General features: G+C 39.7%; 1 protein-coding gene across 1 annotated transcript; it reads right to left on the bottom strand.

Moving 5' to 3' along the window:
• Positions 1-1,394: 1,394 nt before the first annotated feature.
• On the bottom strand, positions 1,395-7,049 carry ncbp2 (nuclear cap binding protein subunit 2). The gene is made up of 5 exons (XM_089000731.1): positions 6,891-7,049; positions 5,425-5,511; positions 4,419-4,513; positions 4,162-4,300; positions 1,395-1,739 (listed from the first exon to the last, which is right to left on the bottom strand). The coding sequence occupies exons 1-5, from the start codon at positions 6,963-6,965 to the stop codon at positions 1,656-1,658; spliced, it is 480 nt and encodes a 159-aa protein (XP_088856857.1). The 5' UTR covers positions 6,966-7,049; the 3' UTR covers positions 1,395-1,655.
• Between the last annotated feature and the right edge of the window lie 17,455 nt (positions 7,050-24,504).

Raw genomic sequence — 24,504 nt, 5'->3', positions numbered from 1 at the left:
TCACTTTTGTACAGATGACGGCTGAAGAAACCTTCTCATTGATTAATTGAACAATACAAACTCGTATGAGGAAGCATTTCAGCAAACACGGCTGCTTTTATATCTGTTGGGGTAATTCGCCATACAAACATCGCTCGCTAATCTTTGTTTACATATTGGACTTCCTGACACGTCATATCCTGCCTTCCTTTACATGATGTCGCATTTACATTACGTCGCATCCTTTCGCGTCACACACTGTGCACCGTATAAAATGCTTTCCTTTCTAGTTCCCCTCTCTCTCTCTCTCTCTCTCTCTCTCTCTCTCTCTCTCTCTCTCTCTCTCTCTCTCTCTCTCTCTCTCTCTCTCTCTCTCTCTCTCTCTCTCTCTCTCTCTCTCTCTCTCCTCTCTCTCTCTCTCTCCCTCCTTAAACCGACACAGTGATGCCTCCGTGCTCTCCAAGATTAAATCAACTTTCTGTTCTAGACCTGGCTCCCTGATGATTTAACCATCCTCTTCCATAAACACCCGTCGAAGCAATGAACCAAGGGCGAACGATCAAAATAACCCAACATTATCTGTATTGAACAATACTAAAACGTCTGCTCACAATGTAATGCTACACGAGGATTAAAATCCGATTTGCGTAGATCTCAAGCAGACACGTCTGCTTTTTTATCGTGATTGAATTACAAACACGACTCGACATACAATGGAACACTACACGAGAATAATGTACAATTTGCGGAGATCTCAACCAGACACATCCGCTTTTTAATCTCGATTGAACAATACTGTACGCCACTCACAATGGAACACTAGTTGAAATTAACGTCCGATTTGCGAGTCCGATTTGCGAGATCTCAGCCAAACACGTCTGCTTCGTAAAAACATTTTATTCAACAAAGAAAGCAGAGGGGAGTCGATTGGTGTGCTCAGTTTGGTATGAGAACCGAATTTCAGTTCTAAACCGGGGCATAAATACCCCAAGATTTTTGTTTGATAACTGAATTGGATGAGAACCGAAACGTTCGAAAACCGAGGTTTGACTGTTTTGGAGGGGTGCATTTCATCTTTATTTTCAAATGATATAAAGTGGCGGGGGAGATATTATATTACCCTACTTCAAAAACTTCAGTCATGTCCTGCACTTCAGAAAAAAATATATCGTGGAAAGAAGGTATGCAACTGATTACCAATCACATTTGGTACCACTATATAAAATAAGACAATCACAGCAGGTCCCACTACAAACGCTCACTTTTGATTGACGCAGTCAGAGAGAAATCCAACTCCCAGTGTTTTTCAGACATTATTATGTCTCCTGAAGACTTTAGGAAAATGTGATTGTAATTTAATTGTGGTCATTCATATTGACTGAACAACAAATAATTAATTAGCACGGACACAGGTAGACAGTCAGCACTTTATTTCAACTAAAAAAAACTCAAGTATACAATTTCAGACATTTCTATTTTGTGAATATTTGGGGCAGGGGTCTAAAATGGCACACTTGCTGTCCATTCATCCTGAGGAGATAAATAAAATGACGCTCATACACCCCCACTCAAAACCATGATTCTTTGTCAGAAATAAGGACGACTTTGAAGGGTGTGGCTCAAGAGGCAGTGTTTTGGGTATATTCATGAAACATCAACACTGATTATTTCTATTACTATTGTGGCCCTCTGTGCTGCTGAGCCAATTTTCCATATCCGCCTCTGGCTGGGTCGTAGTCTTGCCTGTACTCATCCCTTACCTACACAGAAAGAGCCAAAAAGAATCACTAAAACTTTAGTACGTTCAAGGTTATTATATTCAAACAACAGTATTGCATGGACTTCATTGCAATCATAATTCATTCATCTATGTATAGCAAAAGCAAGGTGCTGCATTTGGTGTGGGCTGAAAAAGCTTTTACATGTGATTTTACTTTAGTTCAGAAATAAGAACAAGCTTCAAAAAGCCCAGTGAAGAGAGGAGCTTAAAGCAGGTGTCAGGAACCTATGACTGGTGAGCCATATATGGCTCTTTTGATTATTGCATCTGGCTCGCCGATAAAACTTAAATACATATTATTGCTTTTTCGCTGTTCATTTCCTGTTTAGGCGGCAGTTGGCAGAAATCGCAATTTTGATTGGATGATACTGACCTATGGCCGTTGATGTCGAAACAGGTAAATGCCCCCTTTTAAATAAGCCTGACGAGTAAAAAAATGGACGATTCGCCTTTGTGGAGAGAAAAAGTTCTGCCGTGATTCTAATTTGCAATGAAACCATACCATGAATTAAACAGTTGAATATCAGTCGGACTTTGACAAGCCCCATGCAAACACTGGCATCAATATACTTCGGTGAGAGACAGCAGAAAGCAAGCGTGCAAGCTAATGAGCAGTGTGCAGACTAGCTAGCAGTAGCTTCGTGTATGGATCCGGCAAGTGTACTTTCATTCCTGATCGTTTCGCTGGATTTTTACCCATTTTTACCCATCATGAGGAACAGAAAACTATTCATATTAATGGTGAGTATTATCACAAATTTATTATTTTAAATAATACATTCTGACATTTTGTTGAAATCACGTGCATGCGTGTTTGCATGCGTGTGTGTGTGTGTGTTTGTATAAAACTCTCACTAAAAAACATTTCTAAATATTTTACTTTTATGGCTCTTAGTCAAAAAGGTTCCCGACCCCTGGCTTAAAGTAAAAAGTCGAGCTTCAATGCAATGCCAGCTTTAATTTAAGGCAGGGGTCGGGAACCTTTTTGACAGAGCCATAAAAGTAAAATATTTAAAATTGTTTTTCAGTGAGAGCCACACGCACGTGCGCGCACATACAAACGCTCGCGTACGCGCGCACACACACACACACACACACACACACACACACACACACACACACACACACACACACGCACGCACGCACGCGCGGCCACTTTTCAACAAAATATCAGAATGTATTATTTAAAATAACTTTGTGATAGTACTCACCGTTAACATGAATGGTTTTCAGTTCCTCGTGAATGGTAAAAATCCAGCCAAACGATCGTAATGAAATTCAATTTGCCGGTCCAGAGGCGAAGTTACTGCTAGCTAGCCTGCACACGGCTCATAAGCTTCCACACTTGCTATCTGCAATCTACTTCTCGCAGAAGTATGTTGATGCTAACGTTAACATGCGGCTTGTTAAAATGTCACTGACATTCGACTGTTTAATCGATGGTATTGTTTCATTGCAAATTAGAATACGAACATTTTCTCTCCTCTAATGCTCCGGTGCATTCACGCTGAAGTGCACTAGTTGGGCTCATTTAAAGGGGCGTTTACCTGTTTCAACATGACGGCCATTATCATCCAATCAAAATGGCGCTTTCGGCCATTCTAGGTCAGTGTCATCCAATCAAAATTGCGCTTTCCGCCAACTGCAGCCCCAACGGGAAATGAACGGAAAAAAAACGACAATATATATTTAGTTTTATCGGCGAGCCATATGCAATCATCAAAAGAGCCATAAATGGCTCGCAAGCCATAGGTTCCCGACCCCTGATTTAAGGTCTTGTTATTATACATTAGTGAAGATACATTTTATGTTTTAAGGAGCTGGCACAAGGCAAATATGGCACAAATCACTTTCACATTACACCTACATGTCACATCTAGGTGAAACAGACGCATTTCTTTCCCATCCATTTTCCAATTGGCTTTATTTTCACAAGAGTAGTCAGCCAATTGTAGGGCACATAGAAGCGAACACCCATCCGCACTCACACGTACGCTTTGGGACAATTTAGAGTGTTTAATCAGCCTGCCAGGCACATTTTTTGTATGTGGTAGGAAATCGGAGTACTTGTGGCTGGAGCTAGAATAAAAAAAACTAAGCTGTGAGGTCGACACGCTAACCACTGGATAATCGGGCCGCTATTTGTTTCACATTAACAGCTCTTAACATATTACACTATGACTGGCCTTTTTTAATGTGCCTATTCCTTGAGTAGGAAGGTACAATTTTAACATGGAGCAGATAACTTTCACTAAACTGAAAAAAATAGTTTGTGCAGTCATGTTTTTCCTAAAATCTAGTCATGCAACTTTTTTTGGTTGGAGACATCCCTTTGCTGACAAAAATCCAGCAGCAAATGGAGATCACCATACTGTGACAACGATTGGTACCACGCAAACTACCTGTCCTCCAGACTTCCCACGACCATACTGTCTTCCTTCCTTAAAGCCAGTGTCCCAGTCTGTCCTGATCATGCGGTCATCGAGACGTGTGCCATTTATGAAGCGCATAGCATGTTCTGCATCAGCCCTTGTATAGTATCTACGGAGGCCTGAGTTAAGTTTGTTTGCATGCTCTTCTGTGTGTGTTTGACAGTACTTGAGTGAGTTCTGGGGTGTGTCGAGGCACATGTTAAAACAGTTAACAGTAAAAAGGATACTCGACAAAGCAGAAGCCACACGCTGTCTTCTTTACTTTATCCAGTCCAATGATGATACGCTTTACATCTCCACTTTTGGAAAAGAGCTCATGAACCTGTTTGGAAGAGAAAGACAATGGTTGAAAAATGGTTTGCGAATGGTTTTCACATGCTTTTCTGGTACACTGTCCGACAATTGTGTGCCATCTTCTAAATTAACAATACAGATTCTTCTTCTTTTCCTTTCGGCTTTTCCCTTAGTCAAAGTCAAAGTCAGCTTTATTTGTGCATCCTCTTCTCACACAAGCTACCTTCATGTCCTCTTTGACAACATCCATGAACCTCCTCTTCGGTCGTCCTCTCGGCCTCCTGCCTGCCAGTTCAAGGCTCAGCATCCTTCTCCCGATATAGTCACTCTCTCTCCTCTGGACATGTCCAAACCATATCAGTCTGGCCTCTCTGACTTTCTCTCCAAAGCCTCTAATATGAGTTGTCCCTCTGATGTATTCATTCGTGATCCTATCCAACCTGGTCACTCCCAAAGAAACCTCAACATCTTCATCTCTGCTACCTCCATCTCTGTTTCCTGTCTTTTCTTCAGTGGCACTATTTCCAGTCCAAACATCATGGCTGGTCTCACCACCGTTTTATACACCTTTCCTTTCATCCTAGCTGAAACCCTTCTATCACAATCACACCTGCTATTTTTCTCCAGCCACTCCAGCCTGCCTGAACACACTTCTTCACCTCTTTTCCACACTCTCCAATGCTCTGGACAGTTGACTCCAAGTACTTAAAATCCTTCACCTTCTTTATCTCTTCTCCCTGTAGCATCACTCTTGTACTTGGATCCCTCTCATTCACATACATATATTCCGTCTTGCGGTGACTGATGTTCATTCCTCTCCTTTCCATGGCATGCCTCAACCTCTCTAGTTTCTCCCCCACCTGTCCCCTGCTCGCACTACAGATTAATTCCAAATTAACAATACAGATTAATCAATATAAATAGTGCACTGTCTCTGACCTGCTCCTCTGTGGTGTAGAACGAAAGATTCCCCACATATAACGTGTGGCTTGCCTTCAGCAGCTTCTCTTGTATATGACATTTACCCTGGAAACAAAAGAAGATATTCACAACGGTCAGCAAAACTCAACCTCAGAGGCAGCTGACGAGTAAGATAAAAGAAATGGTCTTGTTGAAGGCAATACTACTGTGTTTTTCAAAACTTGTGCCACGGCACACGAGACATTGCATTGTCAAGTGTGCCGCGAGAAAATATCAATTTTTTATGCCTCTGCGGTCCATCACCTGGCAAAGTAATCATGCAAGTACCCATGCCACTAAGGAGCAGCAACAGCTTGCTAGTGCCTTAATTTAATTTTTTTGACAAGAGATAAGCAAATTTGTGACACACAATGCCTGACGACGGTGAAAGTGATGGATACGCGTTTCCAAAAGACAAATTCCGAATCTAAACTGGACCCTGGACAAAATCCAAACCCAGATGAAGGTATGAGTGGAGGTCAGAAGAAAATAAAAACGTCCAGCAAAGTTTCTGGCCCAATGCTATATATATTGCGAAAGCTGTGTTTCATTTGGATTAATCTGGACCGGCGATGCAAGAACACTAACTGACTGTGCTTGGTGTGTTATAAAAAGCTGTCAAACAGCACCTTGGTCCCAAGTAAGCTGAAACCAAAGCAAAGCCAAACAAAACACTTGTCTCTTCAAAACAAAAACGTCGAGTATTTTACTCCAAGCAAGCAGCATTGACCACCTTTAAAATCAAAGTTAATGTTAGAAAGTAACTTCCCAGTGATCAAGCAACGATGGGTTCACCCAGGTAGAATGAAAATTGTCTCAAAATTGCACCAAGAAACATTCTGAAGTTGTGATCAAAACAAAAGCTAATGTTAACACTACATACATTATTAGCATTCCACCTGTCTGGAAAAAAAATCTGCTCGAAATTATGTTGGCATTATCCTGCAACCAGAATAGGTCAAGAGCACACGAGGCTTCCCCGGTATCAAGCAACAATTCATTCATTTGGATATTATTGCAAATGTCCCCATTATGGGACGAATACATGTTTTCAGATTCTGATTCTATTAAAATTGAAATCATGAACTATCTAAAAATTGAAATCATGAACTACAGTATAGTACACCAAAAATTTGAAAGAATAAATGAATAAATATGCAGTTTTCGTAATCCCCCAAACAGACAAGGTCCAGTGAACATTAGAACACGCAAGGCATCGAACCACAGTCAGTGGTCATCAATTGCGGTGTCTATTCATATGGTACTTTGATACGTTTAGTTTCGTGTGGTAGATAGGTAATAAAGATACGGCACGTTTAAAGCTGCTTCGAACAATTACTCTAAATAATGTATGTCTCTTAAGCAATGCTCCGGATAGTTCCTTCCAAGAGAACCCATTATCTGCAATTTGCTAGCTTTGGAAATATATCGGTCATTTGTCTTACCTTAAAATGTTGATCTCTGTATGAACCGATATCGGTGTAAGAGTCGCTGTTCAGAGCATTCAATTTCACAGACATTGCGGATAAACAGATTACAGACACGATGCTGCTTTTTCATTCGTGTTGTTTACGATACGTGAGTACGCCGCTTAAACACGTCCGTGCGCAACAACACATTTTTCAAATGCATACCTGTCAACCCGAGGCGGTTGGCAATCTTACAAATAATGCCATATGCCCTTAAAAGTGACTAATCTCACGTTTAATATAGCGTCCCGAAGCTACATTTTCATACATAGCTACAGATATTTTTATCTCAAGAAACATTTCGACATTTTTATAAATAAGACGAGTTCTGTAAAATGCATTTATTTTCAGTAAATGTTGGCAGAAAATAGATTTCTTGTGATATCGTAGGATTGCACAATACCTTAATGCCTGAGAAATTGTTTTTGCTTGGTAGTGTCGTGTTATTAAATGAGGCACGCCTGAGTCCAGCTGTTGCCTTAACGTGGTAACTTTTATTTGACTTCCAATGCAGTGTCCTTGAGAGTTTTGAAAGGCGCTTAGAAATTAAATTAATAATAATAATAATAATAATTTAAAAAAAATATTATTATTATTATTATTATTATCATCATCATTATTATCATTATTATTATTATTATTATTATTATTATTATTATCCTTTCCGCCTAGTCAATCTCTCGTCTGGTCCTCGACGCCCCCCTCCTGACGTGGATGTGACAGGTTGTAAATTATCGTATTTCCTATTTTGGTTACATTCGCGTAGTTCTATTGGTTTACAAATGATATATATCGAAAATGTTTATTTAAACATGGAACGCCTGCTTCGGTTCATGTTTCGTGTCGGACCGATTTAGATCGTTGGACCGGAAATTGTTGTGCGCGTACGTTTGCATTAGATCGGGGCATTCGAAGTAAACCACTGTTGAGTCAAGACGTATCACATTGCTTGTCTTGTGGTTTTTTTCTGGATCCCACAACACCGTATCTCCCTTACTATAGTGGAGAGCGCAACATTTTGGAGGCACCGCTGGGATATTTGCGTTCGAGTGTTGTCTACTCGCCGTGGGTAGAAGCTCGCGCCGAATATCCCCAATCAACCCAGTCGGAGTGGCGTCGCCGTTTACTGGTTTGTTTCTACATGTGCTCTAGTTGCATCTCTGTGCGTACAGCCACCACTAGAGGGCACTGGAAGACTTTGAAGTGAATCCGGCCAGCTGAACTGCGTCTACCCTCTCGAAAATGGCGTTAGAGGAATTACAGTTGGACATCAAAGGCAAGTTATTTGGACTGAATTTTCAACAGTTGTCAGAGTTATGTGCTGAAATCCAAATATCTGGACTGGAAAGAGAGCAACTTACAGGAAAGACTCGAGGCCAACTAATTAATATTGTGTCAACCTACATTGAAAGAGCTGAATTAGAGCTAGAAGATGGAGGAATGTCAGATTTGCTACGTATAAAGGACTTCATTGGAAGTATAAAAGATTTTGAACCAGGAATAGCCAAACCAAGTGAAAAAGGTCGGGATGCAGTGCGAAAGAGAAGCATAGTGCCCCCAGACACTGCCCCCTGGCGCAAAGATTTCAAAATATCTGGACAAATAGGTGAACTCGGACAAAAAGATAAACTCACATTTCCTAATTTGGTCAGACAGATAGAAAGTGGGCTCAGTAAAGGCTACCAGGGGGATGAGATCATCGATGCAGTGGTTCGTGCCATAACACCAGGTCTGCAGTTGAGAAGCTACCTCGAAGGGAAAGAAAATCTTACCCTAACTTCTTTACGAAGGATTCTCCGATCTCACTATCAAGAGAGAGGAGCCACTGAGTTGTACAAGCAGCTCTCATCGGAAGTGCAGACTAATAAAGAGTCCCCACAGAAATTTCTACTGCGTGCAATGGATCTTCGTCAAAGGATTCTTTTTGCATCTCAAGAAGCTGAATCAGGGGTGAAGTATGATCCCACGTTGGTCCAGAGTTTATTCCTGCACACAGTTCTGACGGGGTTACAGAGTGACAATGTAAAGAGTGACATGCAACCTTTCCTCCTGCTAACCACCACATCAGATGAAGTACTGTTAGAAAAATTAAACATGGCATGTGCAAATGAAAAAGAGCGACAGGAAAAAAAGAAAAATGCTGCTGCACGGGTGACAACGCTGACCACTGTCCAGGTAGATGACACACCAGTCCCGAGTGGGAAGAAGACAGTCTTAAAGCAGAATACTGTTACTGTGCCGAATGAACTCCTTTCAGAGATCAAAGAGATGAGGTCAGAGATGATGCTGTTAAAAGAGCTGCGTGCAGAAGTGTCCCAGATCAAAGAGACTATTCAGAAACCAACAGCCACTTCTCAGCCCACCAGCGGAGGACCTGAACGCCTGCCTGACCACTACCCTGAACAGGTCGCCTTCACTCCACCTTCACAATATCAGGTAGATCCACCAGCCAGGCACTACTACACCCAGCACTCCCCATCAGCTCTTCAGCAGTACCACCCAGCACCAGGGCCCAGGCCGATGAGGGGGGCAGCACAGTTCCAGCAGCGGTTCGCCCCTCCGCAGTACTACATGCCCCGTCGCCCTCAGCCCAGGTGTTATTCTTGTATTCAGACAGGTGAAGAATATTGTCAGCACTGTTTTAAATGTGGAAGTAGTGAACATTTCAGAGCAGGCTGCAAAGCACAGAACTCAGCTAGGAACCATGCTTTAAACTAGAAAGGGTTACTCCAGTGGGACATGGTGTGACCACAGAGACAGATAGGTCCCAGTGTTACAGTGGTGCTATGAAAATGGAATGTAAGCCCCACACACGTGGCCCCGTTCAGAAGAGACATAAGCAGTCATTTGTCGAGCGTACAGATAAGAACCAGTGTGGCAAATTACCTTCGGTCAGGGAGTTAGTGGGAAAGAAATGTCTTATTCGGTGCTTTTTGGGTAACAAAAGGGTTGAAGCACTCTGGGACTCGGGGTCCCAGGTGTGTGCTGTAGATGAGTTATGGAAACAAACAAACTTACCTGACGTGTCATTGAAAAATGTGAATGAACTTATTGACCCTGATAACACTCTCAATATTGTGGCAGCTAATGGAACGGATATGCCTTATGTAGGATGGCTTGAGATATCATTTAAACTTGGTGCTAATGATCCAGGGCTACTTGTACCAGTATTAGTACTAAAAGGTGACCAGCAACAGTGTCCTATCATAGGGTTTAATGTCATTGAGCGTCTTGTGTTAGATAGCCTCTCTAATGAGTCACAAACAGGGGATACAGAAAAGCTCTTGAAATCGGTTAGACTAGCTTTTCCCCACCTTAAGCGCAATAAAGCTGCCACTTTCATAAAAGCAGTTAGTCTGGGACAAGCACATGAGTACCGTGTAAAAACAACAAATGAGAGATTCACTATAGCCAGGCATAGCTCACTTATTATTCCATGCAAAGTACAGGCTAAGCCCTTTAAGGAAGATGTTACATTGGTTTTTGAGCCAAGTGAAAACCCACAGTGGCCAGATGGCCTCGAGCTTTGTGACTCGTTGGTCTCAGTTAAGGCAGGTTCCATCCCTAGGATAGTTGTTAGTGTCCAGAACCCTACTAATCATGATATTAGGTTTCCAGTAAAGGCTATTATTGGTACAGTGCAGTCGGTAGGGTCTGTCTACCCAGCTAACATATTTAAAAGGGACCTTCCTTCAGTGGTTGTCAATGAGGTCCATGTCCAGAATACCACCATCGCTCTCAGTGAGCAGTGGGACCCCCCAATTGACCTTTCTCATTTGGACGAAGATAAAAGAAAGACCGTTCAGCAGATGTTGAGAGAGGAATCGGCATCATTTTCAAAATCGGACGACGACATAGGGTGTGTGGAAAACCTACAAATGGACATTTTGTTGAAAGACACTGAGCCTGTTTCAAAGACATATATGTCTGTCCCAAAGCCAATGTACAGAGAGGTGAAAGACTATTTACAGGACTTGATAGCGCAGGGGTGGGTGGAAAAGTCCACTTCCTCCTACTCATCCCCTGTCGTCTGTGTCAGGAAAAAAGATGGTACACTGCGCTTATGTATTGATTACAGAGAGCTGAACCGGAAAACACACCCTGACCGGCACCCCATCCCACGGGTACAGGACGTGGTGGATAGCCTTGGGGGTAACACCATCTTCTCGCTGCTGGACCAAGGCAAAGCATACCACCAGGGGTTCATGTCCAAAGGGAGCCGACACCTGACTGCCTTCGTGACCCCTTGGGGCCTTTATGAATGGATTCGAATTCCGTTTGGACTCATGAATGCACCAGCAGCGTTCCAGCGGTGTATGGAACAATGTCTGGAGGGGTTACGGGACGAAATATGTGTCCCCTATCTTGATGACATTCTTGTTTTCAGCGGGACATTTGACAACCACGTTGAGGACGTCAGACGAGTGTTGCGACGTCTCAGGGAAAATGGAATAAAACTCAAAGCCCGAAAGTGTGACCTCTTTAAGCCGGAAGTGAGGTACCTCGGCAGGATTGTCTCTGCTGAGGGGAGCAGAATGGACCCGGCAGATACAGCAGCAGTGCGTGCCCTGAAAAACAAGCAGCCAGGCACTGTCGGTGAGCTTCGAGCCATTTTGGGACTATTAAGCTATTATAGGCAATACATCAAAGATTTCTCTTGTATCGCTAGTCCCTTGTATGCTTTGCTTAAAGCCCCTCTGAATGTTGAGACTCAGCAGCATCAAAGACAAAAATGGAAAGTGAGACATAACAGTGTGTCTTCCAACACACGTATTGAGTGGAGTGATGAGCATCAGTCAGTGTTAGAGCAGCTAATAGACTGTTTAGTTCAACCACCAGTTTTAGGTTTTCCTGACTTCGCGCATCCTTTCATTTTGCATACAGATGCCTCTAACCGGGGTTTAGGTGCTGTGTTGTACCAAAGACAAAATGGCAAACTTCGCGTGATAGCCTATGGCTCTCGGACATTAACTGCAGCTGAGAAGAATTATAATTTACACTCGGGCAAGTTGGAATTTTTGGCGCTTAAGTGGGCGATCACAGACATGTTTCGTGATTATTTGTACTATGCACCATTCTTCACTGTGTATAGTGACAATAATCCACTCACGTATGTACTGTCGACTGCTAAGTTAAATGCAACTGGGTGCAGGTGGGTCGCAGAACTTTCTGATTTTAATTTTACTGTTAAATATCGTCCCGGTAAGGAAAATGTTGATGCAGACAGTTTATCTAGGATGCCCCTTGATATGGTAACATATATGGAAGGATGTACAAAAGAAATGTCATATGATGCTGTGAGTGCTGCCGTACAAGCGGTTGACCAACAGAACGAGTCTAGTGCAGCTTGGTCTATGGGAATCTCAGCTATGTGTGCCGAGGTGTCACTAAACACACCGATAGCCCCATTGACTGTTGGACAGATCAAGCTAGATCAAGAGACTGACCCCATTATAGGACATATTATTAGATACAAACTGGCGGAGACGAAACCGCTAGGTACTGAACTAAGAAAGCATTGTCCTCAAGTTGTTTGTCTTGTGAGGGAATGGGACAAGCTACACTTTAATGACAGAGGTGTTTTGTACAGAAAAACGGCAAACAGAACCCAACTACTGCTTCCTGAAAAACACAAGGTGACAGTGTTAAAAGAGCTGCATGATGAAATGGGCCACCATGGTGTAGAAAGGACTCTTTCCCTTGTAAGGGATCGTTTTTACTGGCCCTTTATGCAAAAAGAAATAGAGGACTATGTACTGAGAGAGTGTGTGTGCCTAAAACACAAAAAGCCCAACCGTGAGACCAGAGCCCCTCTTACTAATATTGTGACTACTCAGCCTTTTGAACTTGTCTCCGTTGACTTTTTGCATCTTGACAAATGTAAGGGTGGTTATGAATACGTGCTTGTGCTAGTAGACCATTTTACACGTTTCGCTCAAGTTTATGCTACAACGTCCAAAGCTGGCAAAACAGCGGCAGACAAAATCTTTAATGACTATGCTTTAAAGTTTGGGTTCCCCCTTCGAATTCACCATGATCAGGGTGGTGAATTTGAAAATCAACTTTTTGCTCAACTGAAGGAATATTGTGGGGTTGCGGGTTCAAGGACAACCCCCTACCATCCACAGGGAAATGGACAAGTTGAACGATTTAATCGAACACTGATCCAGATGTTAAAGACACTGACAGAGAAACAAAAGAGTAACTGGAAAGACTCACTAAACAAACTCGTTTATGCTTACAACTGTACCAAAAGTGAGGTGACAGGGTTCTCACCTTTTTACTTACTTTATGGACGTTCACCACGTTTGCCAGTTGATATGTTGTTTAGCTTGAATCCAGACTCGAACCAGGGTGAAACCAACCAGAAGGACTATGTGAAGAAGTGGAAACAGGGCATGGAGGAAGCGTATGCGATCACGCAAGAAAATAACAACAAAGCTGCTGCCAGGAGTAAGAGACTATATGACAGTAAACTAAAGTATTCTACCCTGTTGCCCGGTGATCGTGTTCTGGTTCGAAACTTAACCCCACGTGGAGGTTCAGGCAAACTGAGAAACCACTGGGAGGATGTTGTTCATACAGTGGTTCGTCAAGTCAGCCAAGACATTCCAGTTTATGAGCTGAAACCTGAGAGGGGGAAGGGCAGATCTAGGATACTCCACCGCAATCTCTTGCTGCCATGTGATCATTTGCCATTAGAGACTTCACTACAGTCCCAGTCCAAGGAAAAGTCCACTCGGCAACGACCGAACAAGATGCCGGAAATGGATCCGGAAGAGGATGATGAGGAGGATGAGTATTATCCAGTGTTGCATCGCCAGAGCACCCGACCAGACTCACCAGAACCGCGGGACGTGAGCTTTGTGGAGACAACCCACCATGATGACAATCAACTGGGGAATGAACTGCCGGGGACGGAGCCGGGAGCTGCGGAAGTTGACCAATCTCAGGAGGGCAACATTGGTCCGGAAAATGATCCACCTGTGACAGTGTGTCCCCCTTTTCCCCAGCCACCCCCCAGTAATCCTGATATTGGGGGAAATCAACGGCCACGACGAGAACACAGGAGACCCAAGGTATTCACGTATGATCGCCTTGGTTCGCCATCTTGCTACAATGTAGGGACAGTACCATATCATGGTGAACAGACAATGCCTTGGATGTATGGCGCACACCCCTATTATGCCACGAAATACTACAGAAATGGTTAATCGACACTTCGGTTTAATAGAACAGTGAGATGGAAACAAGAAGACCCCGATGAGCCCTGTATAAGTAAAACGGAATGTATGAAAAGAGTTCCAGTCTGTGAATTGTTGATTGTTATAATGTAAACAGAATGTATGAAAAGAGTTCCAGTCTGTAAACTGTTCATTATTATAGTTCATATTTGGATGCAGTTCATAATACCGTGCGTCATTGTTTTGGGTACGTCGTCCAGCGTATTTATGTATTTACTAGTACATATGTTGGGGACAACATCTATTTTGAGGGGGAGTATGTGACAGGTTGTAAATTATCGTATTTCCTATTTTGGTTACATTCGCGTAGTTCTATTGGTTTACAAATGATATATATCGAAAATGTTTATTTAAACATGGAACGCCTGCTTCGGTTCATGTTTCGTGTCGGACCGATTTAGATCGTTGGACCGGAAATTGTTGTGCGCGTACGTTTGCATTAGATCGGGGCATTCGAAGTAAACCACTGTTGAGTCAAGACGTATCACATTGCTTGTCTTGTGGTTTTTTTCTGGATCCCACAACACCGTATCTCCCTTACTATAGTGGAGAGCGCAACATGGACACCCAGTGACTCTGTAATCTTACTGTAAACAATTACACCATATTTTCCCTTTCCATTATGTAGACTACAGTGACGTGCGGTGAGGTTCATGGCTGGTGAGGCACTGACGTCATCATAGTCAGATTTACAAACATATTTTCATAGCTGTGTCCGGCGCCACCAGGTCTGGACATTAGGGATATATAAATGGGGCTGATACGGCTGATACGACCAGTCAGACTTTAGTTCGCTGACGAAGCCTCTTGGATAGGAGGCGAAACGTCCGAAACCTTCACTTTTGTACAGATGACGGCTGAAGAAACCTTCTCATCGATGGACCACTCCTGTACGACTGAGAGCTTACACAGACTTACAAACATATGAGCTCTACAGAGTAGTTTATTCACCATTTGATTGGCAACAGTTAACGTATTTTGTTTAAAATTTCATGTCAGCATTCTTTATATATACAAACTGTAGCATAGAAAAAAAAATTAAAAAAACGTTTTTATCGTGTTACCTTTACTTGTAAATGAAGTCCATGCGCCGCTCCTTCTGAAGAAAGGCATCGATAACTTCTTTGTAGAAGCCTTCCTTATCTTTCTTCAGTTTTAAAAGTCTCTCTGTCTCAACGGAGATCACTGCCAGTGAAGAAAGTCGTCCTTGATCAGTCCTGTTCCGACTGTATGTTTTCAGTGCTGAGAATGACAATCTCGTCTACTTCTACAGCAACAAATGGGGCTGCACCGATCTCCTTTTTAATGTCATTTCTAATGACATCACCAACTGCTTCAATTAAATCGTTCTGTATTCTGATTCACAGGCTAGAAAATACAGTGGATGTCCCAAAATGACTCGCTAGCCTGTCATCTTTCTGAGCGAAAGCATGTTATAGTTCAACATAGTTGCCACGATGAGCAGAGCCTTTACTTTCATCATTTCCACGAAATGCCAGCTGTTGTTTGGCAAGGAAGCAGGTGGCATTGATGAGATCTTTTAAAATCTCCCGGTTCTCCTTTACCTTAGCATTGTGGATGCTGATGTTGAGTCTTCGCTCATTTTTGATGAGGCTCTGTTGTAAATTTTTCAGGTCGCAAGATCCCATTTGAGTCCAGATATTGTCACAAATTGAGAACAGATGGCAGGAAAAGCAGAAAAGGCGGTTTCTTGCTGGACATCCATACAGCCAGCCTTTTCGTGTGTACCAGTCCGCCTGAAAAGAGCAAGTATTGTGTCCCATTGTCTGAAGCAAACATTTTAGCTCCGGTATTGGTCTTCCTTTAATTATTATTATTCTGCAGACGTGGAGTCGGAAATATCTCTGGAATCACAAGCGCCCCGTCATGAGGCGGGAGAACTGTTTGCCTCACCTACGCACAGCGTTTTGATAAAAATAAAACACAATAAACACTGTAGTACAGTGTTTAGAATGTACAATGACACCAGCTAAACTGTAGAAATTTAGTTCATATACTAAACGTGTTTGAACGCTTTAATAGCGATATGCAGAAGGACAGCAATGCGGTCTCACTGCAGAGCAAGCCAGCACAGTAAGCATAGTGATTGGCAATCCATGGTGTGGATCAGCCGGCTGGTGCCTCACTGCTCGTCTCTACTTAGTATTTGAACGGTAAATGTGAAAATTCAGCGATTTTGAAAAAAATCCTAAAACGGTGAAGTTAAATGGACAAGAACTTTAAAGTACAAATCACTAAATACATATAACTGTTTAATTTATTTTTTCATTTGACATTTCCATGACAGCTTTCCATGATGACAGGTGAGGCACTGCCTCACCTGCCTCCCCTGACTGCACGTCACTGGTAGACTACTAATGATTCCATAAACCTTGAGGATTATTCTCTCGTGGTTGAAAGGTCTGCTCATGTCGAAGACTGTGCCAAAGGATCGCATAGGAAAAACTAACGTTGCTCTTATTTGAGACCAGTGTTTTTCAACCAGTGTGCCTGTGGCGTCACACGTGTGTATGATTTTGAAGTGTGCCTTTCAACCCTTTCATGTCTTTCAATTCCTTGATCTCCTTGATGTGCGTCTCACCCTGACGCATAGCACACGCTTGAAAATGGTATAAAAGGAGCTGTCGCTGTCAGAGAGATTGGGCGAACCACAGGGCAGAATCATGTCAGACTCATCTAGGACTCAGACCCAGACAGAAACACCGCTCGCAGAGACCTGCTCAGCATCGCACGAGTTTCAGAGCACGACTTGCTCGACTCCACGCCACGATCAAGCTCTGCGCGTCACCTGCCTGGGAGATCTGACAACGAACCTACTTACAAATAAAGAGAAACATCAAACTCTTTATGCCACGGCACACCACTGTGCCGCGAGATATTGACAGGTGTTCCGCGGGAAATTATCCGATTTGTGTGCCTGTGCACTGAGAAACACGTGATTTTAAGTTTTATGATGAAATTCGTGTCTGTTTGGGCTGCAGAGTGCTCATCTGACACTTTTACAAGTGACAACATAAAGATTCAGCCTTTTGTTTAGCTGTGAGGATCATATGAACTTTTTATAGCCATAAACGCATTTTCAGAGCAAGAGAAACACGTTTTCTGAACTTAATGTTTTATTCATTGTTTTAACTTTTTTGATGAAATTAGTGTCTATATAGGCTGCAGAGTGACACTTTAACAAGTGAAAACGTGAAGATTCAGCCTTTTGTTTAGCTGTGAGGATCATATGAACTTTTTATTGACTTAAACGCATTTTCAGAGCAAGAGAGACACGTTTTCTGGTCTTAATGTTTTATTCATTGTTTTAACTTTTTTTGGATGAAATTAGTGTCTATATAGGCTCATCAATGTTAATGTTTTCTTCATGGTTTTAAATTTTATGATGGAATTAGTCTCTATTTTGGCTGAAGCGTGCTCATCTGACAATTATACAAGTGAAAACATGAAGATTCAGCCTTTTGTTTAGCTGTGAGGATCATATGAACTTTTTATTGCCTAAAACGCATTTTCAGAGCAAGAGAAACACGTTTTCTGAACTTAATGTTTTATTCATTGTTTTAACTTTTTTTGGATGAAATTAGTGTCTATAGGCTGCAAAGTGCTCATCTGACACTTATACAAGTAAAAACATGAAGATTCAGCCTTTTGTTTAGCTGTGAGGATCGTATGAACTTTTTATTGCCTTAAACGCATTTTCAGAGCAAGAGAAACACGTTTTCTGAACTCAATATGTTCTTCATGGTTTTAAGTTTTATGATGAAATTAGTGTCTATATAGGCTGGAGAGTGCTAATCTGACATGTATACAAGTAAAAACATCAAGATTCAGCCTTTTCTTTAGCTGTGAGGATCATATGAAGTTTTTATATCCTTAAACGCATTTTCAGAGCAAAAGAAGCGCGTTTTCTGAACTAATGTTTTATTCATTGTTTTAACTTTTTTTGGATGAAATTAATGTCTATATAGGCTGCAGAGTGCTCATCTGACACTTACACAAGTGAAAACATGAAGATTCAGCCTTTTGTTTGCCTGTGAGGATCATATGAACTTTTTAATGCCTTAAACGCATTTTCAGAGCAAGAGGAACACGTTTTCTGAACTTAATATGTTCTTCATGGTTTTAAGTTTTATGATGAAATTAGTGTCTATATAGGCTGGAGAGTGCTAATCTGACATGTATACAAGTAAAAACATCAAGATTCAGCCTTTTCTTTAGCTGTGAGGATCATATGAACTTTTTATATCCTTAAACGCATTTTCGGAGCAAGAGAAACACGTTTTCTGAACTAATGTTTTATTCATTGTTTTAACTTTTTTTGATGAAATTAGTGTCTATATAGGCTGCAAAGTGCTCATCGGACACTTATACAAGTGAAAACATGAAGATTCAGCCTTTTGTTGCTGTGAGGATCGTATGAACTTTTTATTGCCTTAAACGCATTTACAGAGCAAGAGAAACACGTTTTCTGAACTTAATGTTTTCTTCATGGTTTTAACTTTTTTTTGATGAAATTAGTGTCTATATAGGCTGGTGAGTGCTAAATCTGACACGTATACAAGTGAAAACATGAAGATTCAGCCTTTTGTTTAGTGAGGATCATATGAACTTTTTATTGCCTTAAACGCATTTTCAGAGCAAGAGAAACGCGTTTTCTGAACAAAATGTTTTCTGCATTGTTTTAACTTTTATGGTGTATGTATTTAGGCTGCAGAGGGCTAATTTGACACTTATACAAGTCAAAACATGAAGATTCAGCCTTTTGTTTAGCTGTGAGGATCATGTGAACTTTTAAATGCCTTAAACGCATTTTCGGAGCAAGAGAAACACGTTTTCTGAACTTAATGTTTTATTCATTGTTTTAACTTTTTTTGGATGAAATTAGTGTCTATATAGGCTGCAAAGTGCTCATCGGACACTTATACAAGTGAAAACATGAAGATTCAGCCTTTTGTTGCTGTGAGGATCGTATGAACTTTTTATTGCCTTAAACGCATTTAAAGAGCAAGAGAAACACGTTTTCTGAACTTAATGTTTTCTTCATGGTTTTAACTTTTTTTGATGAAATTAGTGTCTATATAGGCTGGTGAGTGCTAATCTGACACGTATACAAGTGAAAACATGAAGATTCAGCCTTTTGTTTAGCTGTGAGGATCATATGAAGTTTTTATTGCCTTAAACGCATTTTCAGAGCAAGAGAAACACGTTTTCTGAACTTAATGCTTTATTCATTGTTTTAACTTTTTTTTTTGGATGAAATTAGTGTCTATATAGGCTGCAAAGTGCTTATCTGACACTTATACAAGTGAAAACATGAAGATTTCATAAAATTATGATGAAATTAGTCTATATTTTGGCTGAAGGGTGCTCATCTGACACTTATACAAGTGAAAACATGAAGATTCAGCCTTTTGTTTAGCTGTGAGGATCATATGAACTTTTTATTGCCTTAAACGCATTTTCAGAGCAAGAGAAACACGTTTTTTTTAACTTAATGTTTTATTCATTGTTTTAACTTTTTTTGATGAAATTAGTGTCTATATAGGCTGGTGAGTGCTAATCTGACACGTATACAAGTGAAAACATGAAGATTCAGCCTTTTGTTTAGCTGTGAGGATCATATGAAGTTTTTATTGCCTTAAACGCATTTTCAGAGCAAGAGAAACACGTTTTCTGAACTTAATGCTTTATTCATTGTTTTAACTTTTTTTTTGGATGAAATTAGTGTCTATATAGGCTGCAAAGTGCTTATCTGACACTTATACAAGTGAAAACATGAAGATTTCATAAAATTATGATGAAATTAGTCTATATTTTGGCTGAAGGGTGCTCATCTGACACTTATACAAGTGAAAACATGAAGATTCAGCCTTTTGTTTAGCTGTGAGGATCATATGAACTTTTTATTGCCTTAAACGCATTTTCAGAGCAAGAGAAACACGTTTTTTTTAACTTAATGTTTTATTCATTGTTTTAACTTTTTTTGATGAAATTAGTGTCTATATAGGCTGGTGAGTGCTAATCTGACACGTATACAAGTGAAAACATGAAGATTCAGCCTTTTGTTTAGCTGTGAGGATCATATGAAGTTTTTATTGCCTTAAACGCATTTTCAGAGCAAGAGAAACACGTTTTCTGAACTTAATGCTTTATTCATTGTTTTAACTTTTTTTGGATGAAATTAGTGTCTATATAGGCTGCAAAGTGCTTATCTGACACTTATACAAGTGAAAACATGAAGATTAAGCCTTTTGTTTGCCTGTGGGGATCATATAAACTTTTTATTGCCTTAACAAATTTTCAGAGCAAGAGAAACACGTTTTCTGAACTTAATGTTTTCTTAATGGTTTTAAATTTTATGATGAAATTAGTCTATATTTTGGCTGAAGGGTGCTCATCTGACACTTATACAAGTGAAAACATGAAGATTCAGCCTTTTGTTTAGCTGTGAGAATCATATGAACTTTTTATTGCCTTAAACGCATTTTCAGAGCAAGAGAAACACGTTTTTTTTTAACTTAATGTTATATCCATTGTTTTAACTTTTTTTTATGAAATTAGTGTCTATATAGGCTGCAGAGTGCTCATCTGACATTATACAAGTAAAAACATGAAGATTCAGCCTTTTGTTTAGCTGTGAGGATCATATAAACTTTTTATTGCCCTAAACGCATTTTCAGAGCAAGAGAAACACGTTTTCTGAAATTAATATGTTCTTCATGGTTTTAGGTTTTATGATGAAATTAGTGTCTATATAGGGTGGTGAGTGCTAATCTGACATGTATACAAGTAAAAACATCAAGATTCAGCCTTTTGTTTAGCTGTGAGGATCATATGAACTTTTTATTGCCTTAAACGCATTTTCAGAGCAAGAGAAACACGTTTTCTGAACTTAATGCTTTATTCATTGTTTTAACTTTGTTTTGGATGAAATTAGTGTCTATATAGGCTGCAAAGTGCTTATCTGACACTTATACAAGTGAAAACATGAAGATTCAGCCTTTTGTTTAGCTGTGAGGATCATATAAACTTTTTATTGCCTTAAACGCATTTTCAGAGCAAGAGAAACACGTTTTCTGAACTTAATGTTTTCTTAATGGTTTTAATTATTATGATAAAATTTGTGTATATATAGGCTGCAACTGCTCATCTGACACATATACAAGTGAAAACATGAAGATTCAGCCTTTTGTTTGCCTGTGGGGATCATATAAACTTTTTATTGCCTTAAACGCATTTTCAGAGCAAGAGAAACACGTTTTCTGAACTTAATGTTTTCTTAATGGTTTTAATTATTATGATAAAATTTGTGGCTATATAGGCTGGAGAGTGCTAATCTGACACGTATACAAGTGAAAACATGAAGATTCATCCTTTTGTTTAGCTGTGAGGACCATATAAACTTTTCATTGCCTTAAACGCATTTTCAGAGCAAGAGAAACACGTTTTCTGAACTTAATGTTTTCTTCATTGTTGTAACTTTTTTTTGGATGAAACTAGTGTCTATATAGGCTGCAGAGTGCTCATCTGACACTTATACAAGTAAAAACATCAAGATTCAGCCTTTTGTTTAGCTGTGAGGATCATATAAACTTTTTATTGGTCTAAAGGCATTTTCAGAGCAAGAGAAACACGTTTTCTGAACTTAATGTTTTCTTCATGGTTTTAAATTTTTTGATGAAATTAGTGTCTATATAGGCTGCACAGTGACACTTTAACAAGTGAAAACGTGAAGATTCAGCCTTTTGTTTAGCTGTGAGGATCATATGAACTTTTTATTGACTTAAACGCATTTTCAGAGCAAGAGAGACACGTTTTCTGGACTTAATGTTTTATTCATTGTTTTAACTTTTTTTGGATGAAATTAGTGTCTATATAGGCTCATCAATGTTAATGTTTTCTTCATGGTTTTAAATCTTATGATGGAATTAGTCTCTATTTTGGCTGAAGCGTGCTCATCTGACAATTATACAAGTGAAAACATGAAGATTCAGCCTTTTGTTTAGCTGTGAGGATCATATGAACTTTTTATTGCCTAAAACGCATTTTCAGAGCAAGAGAAACACGTTTTCTGAACTTAATGTTTATTCATTGTTTTAACTTTTTTTGGATGAAATTAGTGTCTATAGGCTGCAAAGTGCTCATCTGACACTTATACAAGTAAAAACATGAAGATTCAGCCTTTTGTTTAGCTGTGAGGATCGTATGAACTTTTTATTGCCTTAAACGCATTTTCAGAGCAAGAGAAACACGTTTTCTGAACTCAATATGTTCTTCATGGTTTTAAGTTTCATGATGAAATTAGTGTCTATATAGGCTGGAGAGTGCTAATCTGACATGTATACAAGTAAAAACATCAAGATTCAGCCTTTTCTTTAGCTGTGAGGATCATATGAAGTTTTTATATCCTTAAACGCATTTTCAGAGCAAAAGAAGCGCGTTTTCTGAACTAATGTTTTATTCATTGTTTTAACTTTTTTTGGATGAAATTAGTGTCTATATAGGCTGCAGAGTGCTCATCTGACACTTTTACAAGTGACAACATAAAGATTCAGCCTTTTGTTTAGCTGTGAGGATCATATGAACTTTTTATAGCCATAAACGCATTTTCAGAGCAAGAGAAACACGTTTTCTGAACTTAATGTTTTATTCATTGTTTTAACTTTTTTGATGAAATTAGTGTCTATATAGGCTGCAGAGTGACACTTTAACAAGTGAAAACGTGAAGATTCAGCCTTTTGTTTAGCTGTGAGGATCATATGAACTTTTTATTGACTTAAACGCATTTTCAGAGCAAGAGAGACACGTTTTCTGGACTTAATGTTTTATTCATTGTTTTAACTTTTTTTGGATGAAATTAGTGTCTATATAGGCTCATCAATGTTAATGTTTTCTTCATGGTTTTAAATTTTATAATGGAATTAGTCTCTATTTTGGCTGAAGCGTGCTCATCTGACAATTATACAAGTGAAAACATGAAGATTCAGCCTTTTGTTTAGCTGTGAGGATCATATGAACTTTTTATTGCCTAAAACGCATTTTCAGAGCAAAAGAAACACGTTTTCTGAACTTAATGTTTTATTCATTGTTTTAACTTTTTTTTGATGAAATTAGTGTCTATAGGCTGCAAAGTGCTCATCTGACACTTATACAAGTAAAAACATGAAGATTCAGCCTTTTGTTTAGCTGTGAGGATCATATGAACTTTTTATTGCCTAAAACGCATTTTCAGAGCAAGAGAAACACGTTTTCTGAACTTAATGTTTTATTCATTGTTTTAACTTTTTTTGGATGAAATTAGTGTCTATAGGCTGCAAAGTGCTCATCTGACACTTATACAAGTAAAAACATGAAGATTCAGCCTTTTGTTTAGCTGTGAGGATCGTATGAACTTTTTATTGCCTTAAACGCATTTTCAGAGCAAGAGAAACACGTTTTCTGAACTCAATATGTTCTTCATGGTTTTAAGTTTTATGATGAAATTAGTGTCTATATAGGCTGGAGAGTGCTAATCTGACATGTATACAAGTAAAAACATCAAGATTCAGCCTTTTCTTTAGCTGTGAGGATCATATGAAGTTTTTATATCCTTAAACGCATTTTCAGAGCAAAAGAAGCGCGTTTTCTGAACTAATGTTTTATTCATTGTGTTAACTTTTTTTGGATGAAATTAGTGTCTATATAGGCTGCAGAGTGCTCATCTGACACTTTTACAAGTACAACATAAAGATTCAGCCTTTTGTTTAGCTGTGAGGATCATATGAACTTTTTATAGCCATAAACGCATTTTCAGAGCAAGAGAAACACGTTTTCTGAACTTAATGTTTCATTCATTGTTTTAACTTTTTTGATGAAATTAGTGTCTATATAGGCTGCAGAATGAGACTTTAACAAGTGAAAACGTGAAGATTCAGCCTTTTGTTTAGCTGTGAGGATCATATGAACTTTTTATTGACTTAAACGCATTTTCAGAGCAAGAGAGACACGTTTTCTGGACTTAATGTTTTATTCATTGTTTTAACTTTTTTTTGGATGAAATTAGTGTCTATATAGGCTCATCAATGTTAATGTTTTCTTCATGGTTTTAAATTTTATGATGGAATTAGTCTCTATTTTGGGTGAAGCGTGCTCATCTGACAATTATACAAGTGAAAACATGAAGATTCAGCCTTTTGTTTAGCTGTGAGGATCATATGAACTTTTTATTGCCTAAAACGCATTTTCAGAGCAAAAGAAACACGTTTTCTGAACTTAATGTTTTATTCATTGTTTTAACTTTTTTTGGATGAAATTAGTGTCTATAGGCTGCAAAGTGCTCATCTGAC

The sequence above is a fragment of the Hippocampus bargibanti genome, linkage group LG07, assembly GCF_051943395.1.
Source record: "Hippocampus bargibanti isolate YZ-2025 linkage group LG07, ASM5194339v1, whole genome shotgun sequence".
Classification (NCBI taxonomy): Eukaryota; Metazoa; Chordata; class Actinopteri; order Syngnathiformes; family Syngnathidae; genus Hippocampus; species Hippocampus bargibanti.
The sequence above is the reverse complement of the archived record's forward strand: the minus strand, read 5'-3'. Positions and strand labels throughout refer to the sequence as shown.

Excerpts from the sequence above, each read along its gene's own strand:
- ncbp2 (XM_089000731.1), bottom strand. The coding sequence starts at position 6,965 with ATGTCTGTGAAATTGAATGCTCTGAACAGCGACTCTTACACCGATATC. Across the intron at positions 4,514-5,424 it reads TCTACACCACAGAGGAGCAG|GTTCATGAGCTCTTTTCCAA; the intron begins GTCAGAGACAGT and ends TCTTCCAAACAG. Across the intron at positions 1,740-4,161 it reads GTGGGAAGTCTGGAGGACAG|GTAAGGGATGAGTACAGGCA; the intron begins GTAGTTTGCGTG and ends CTTTCTGTGTAG.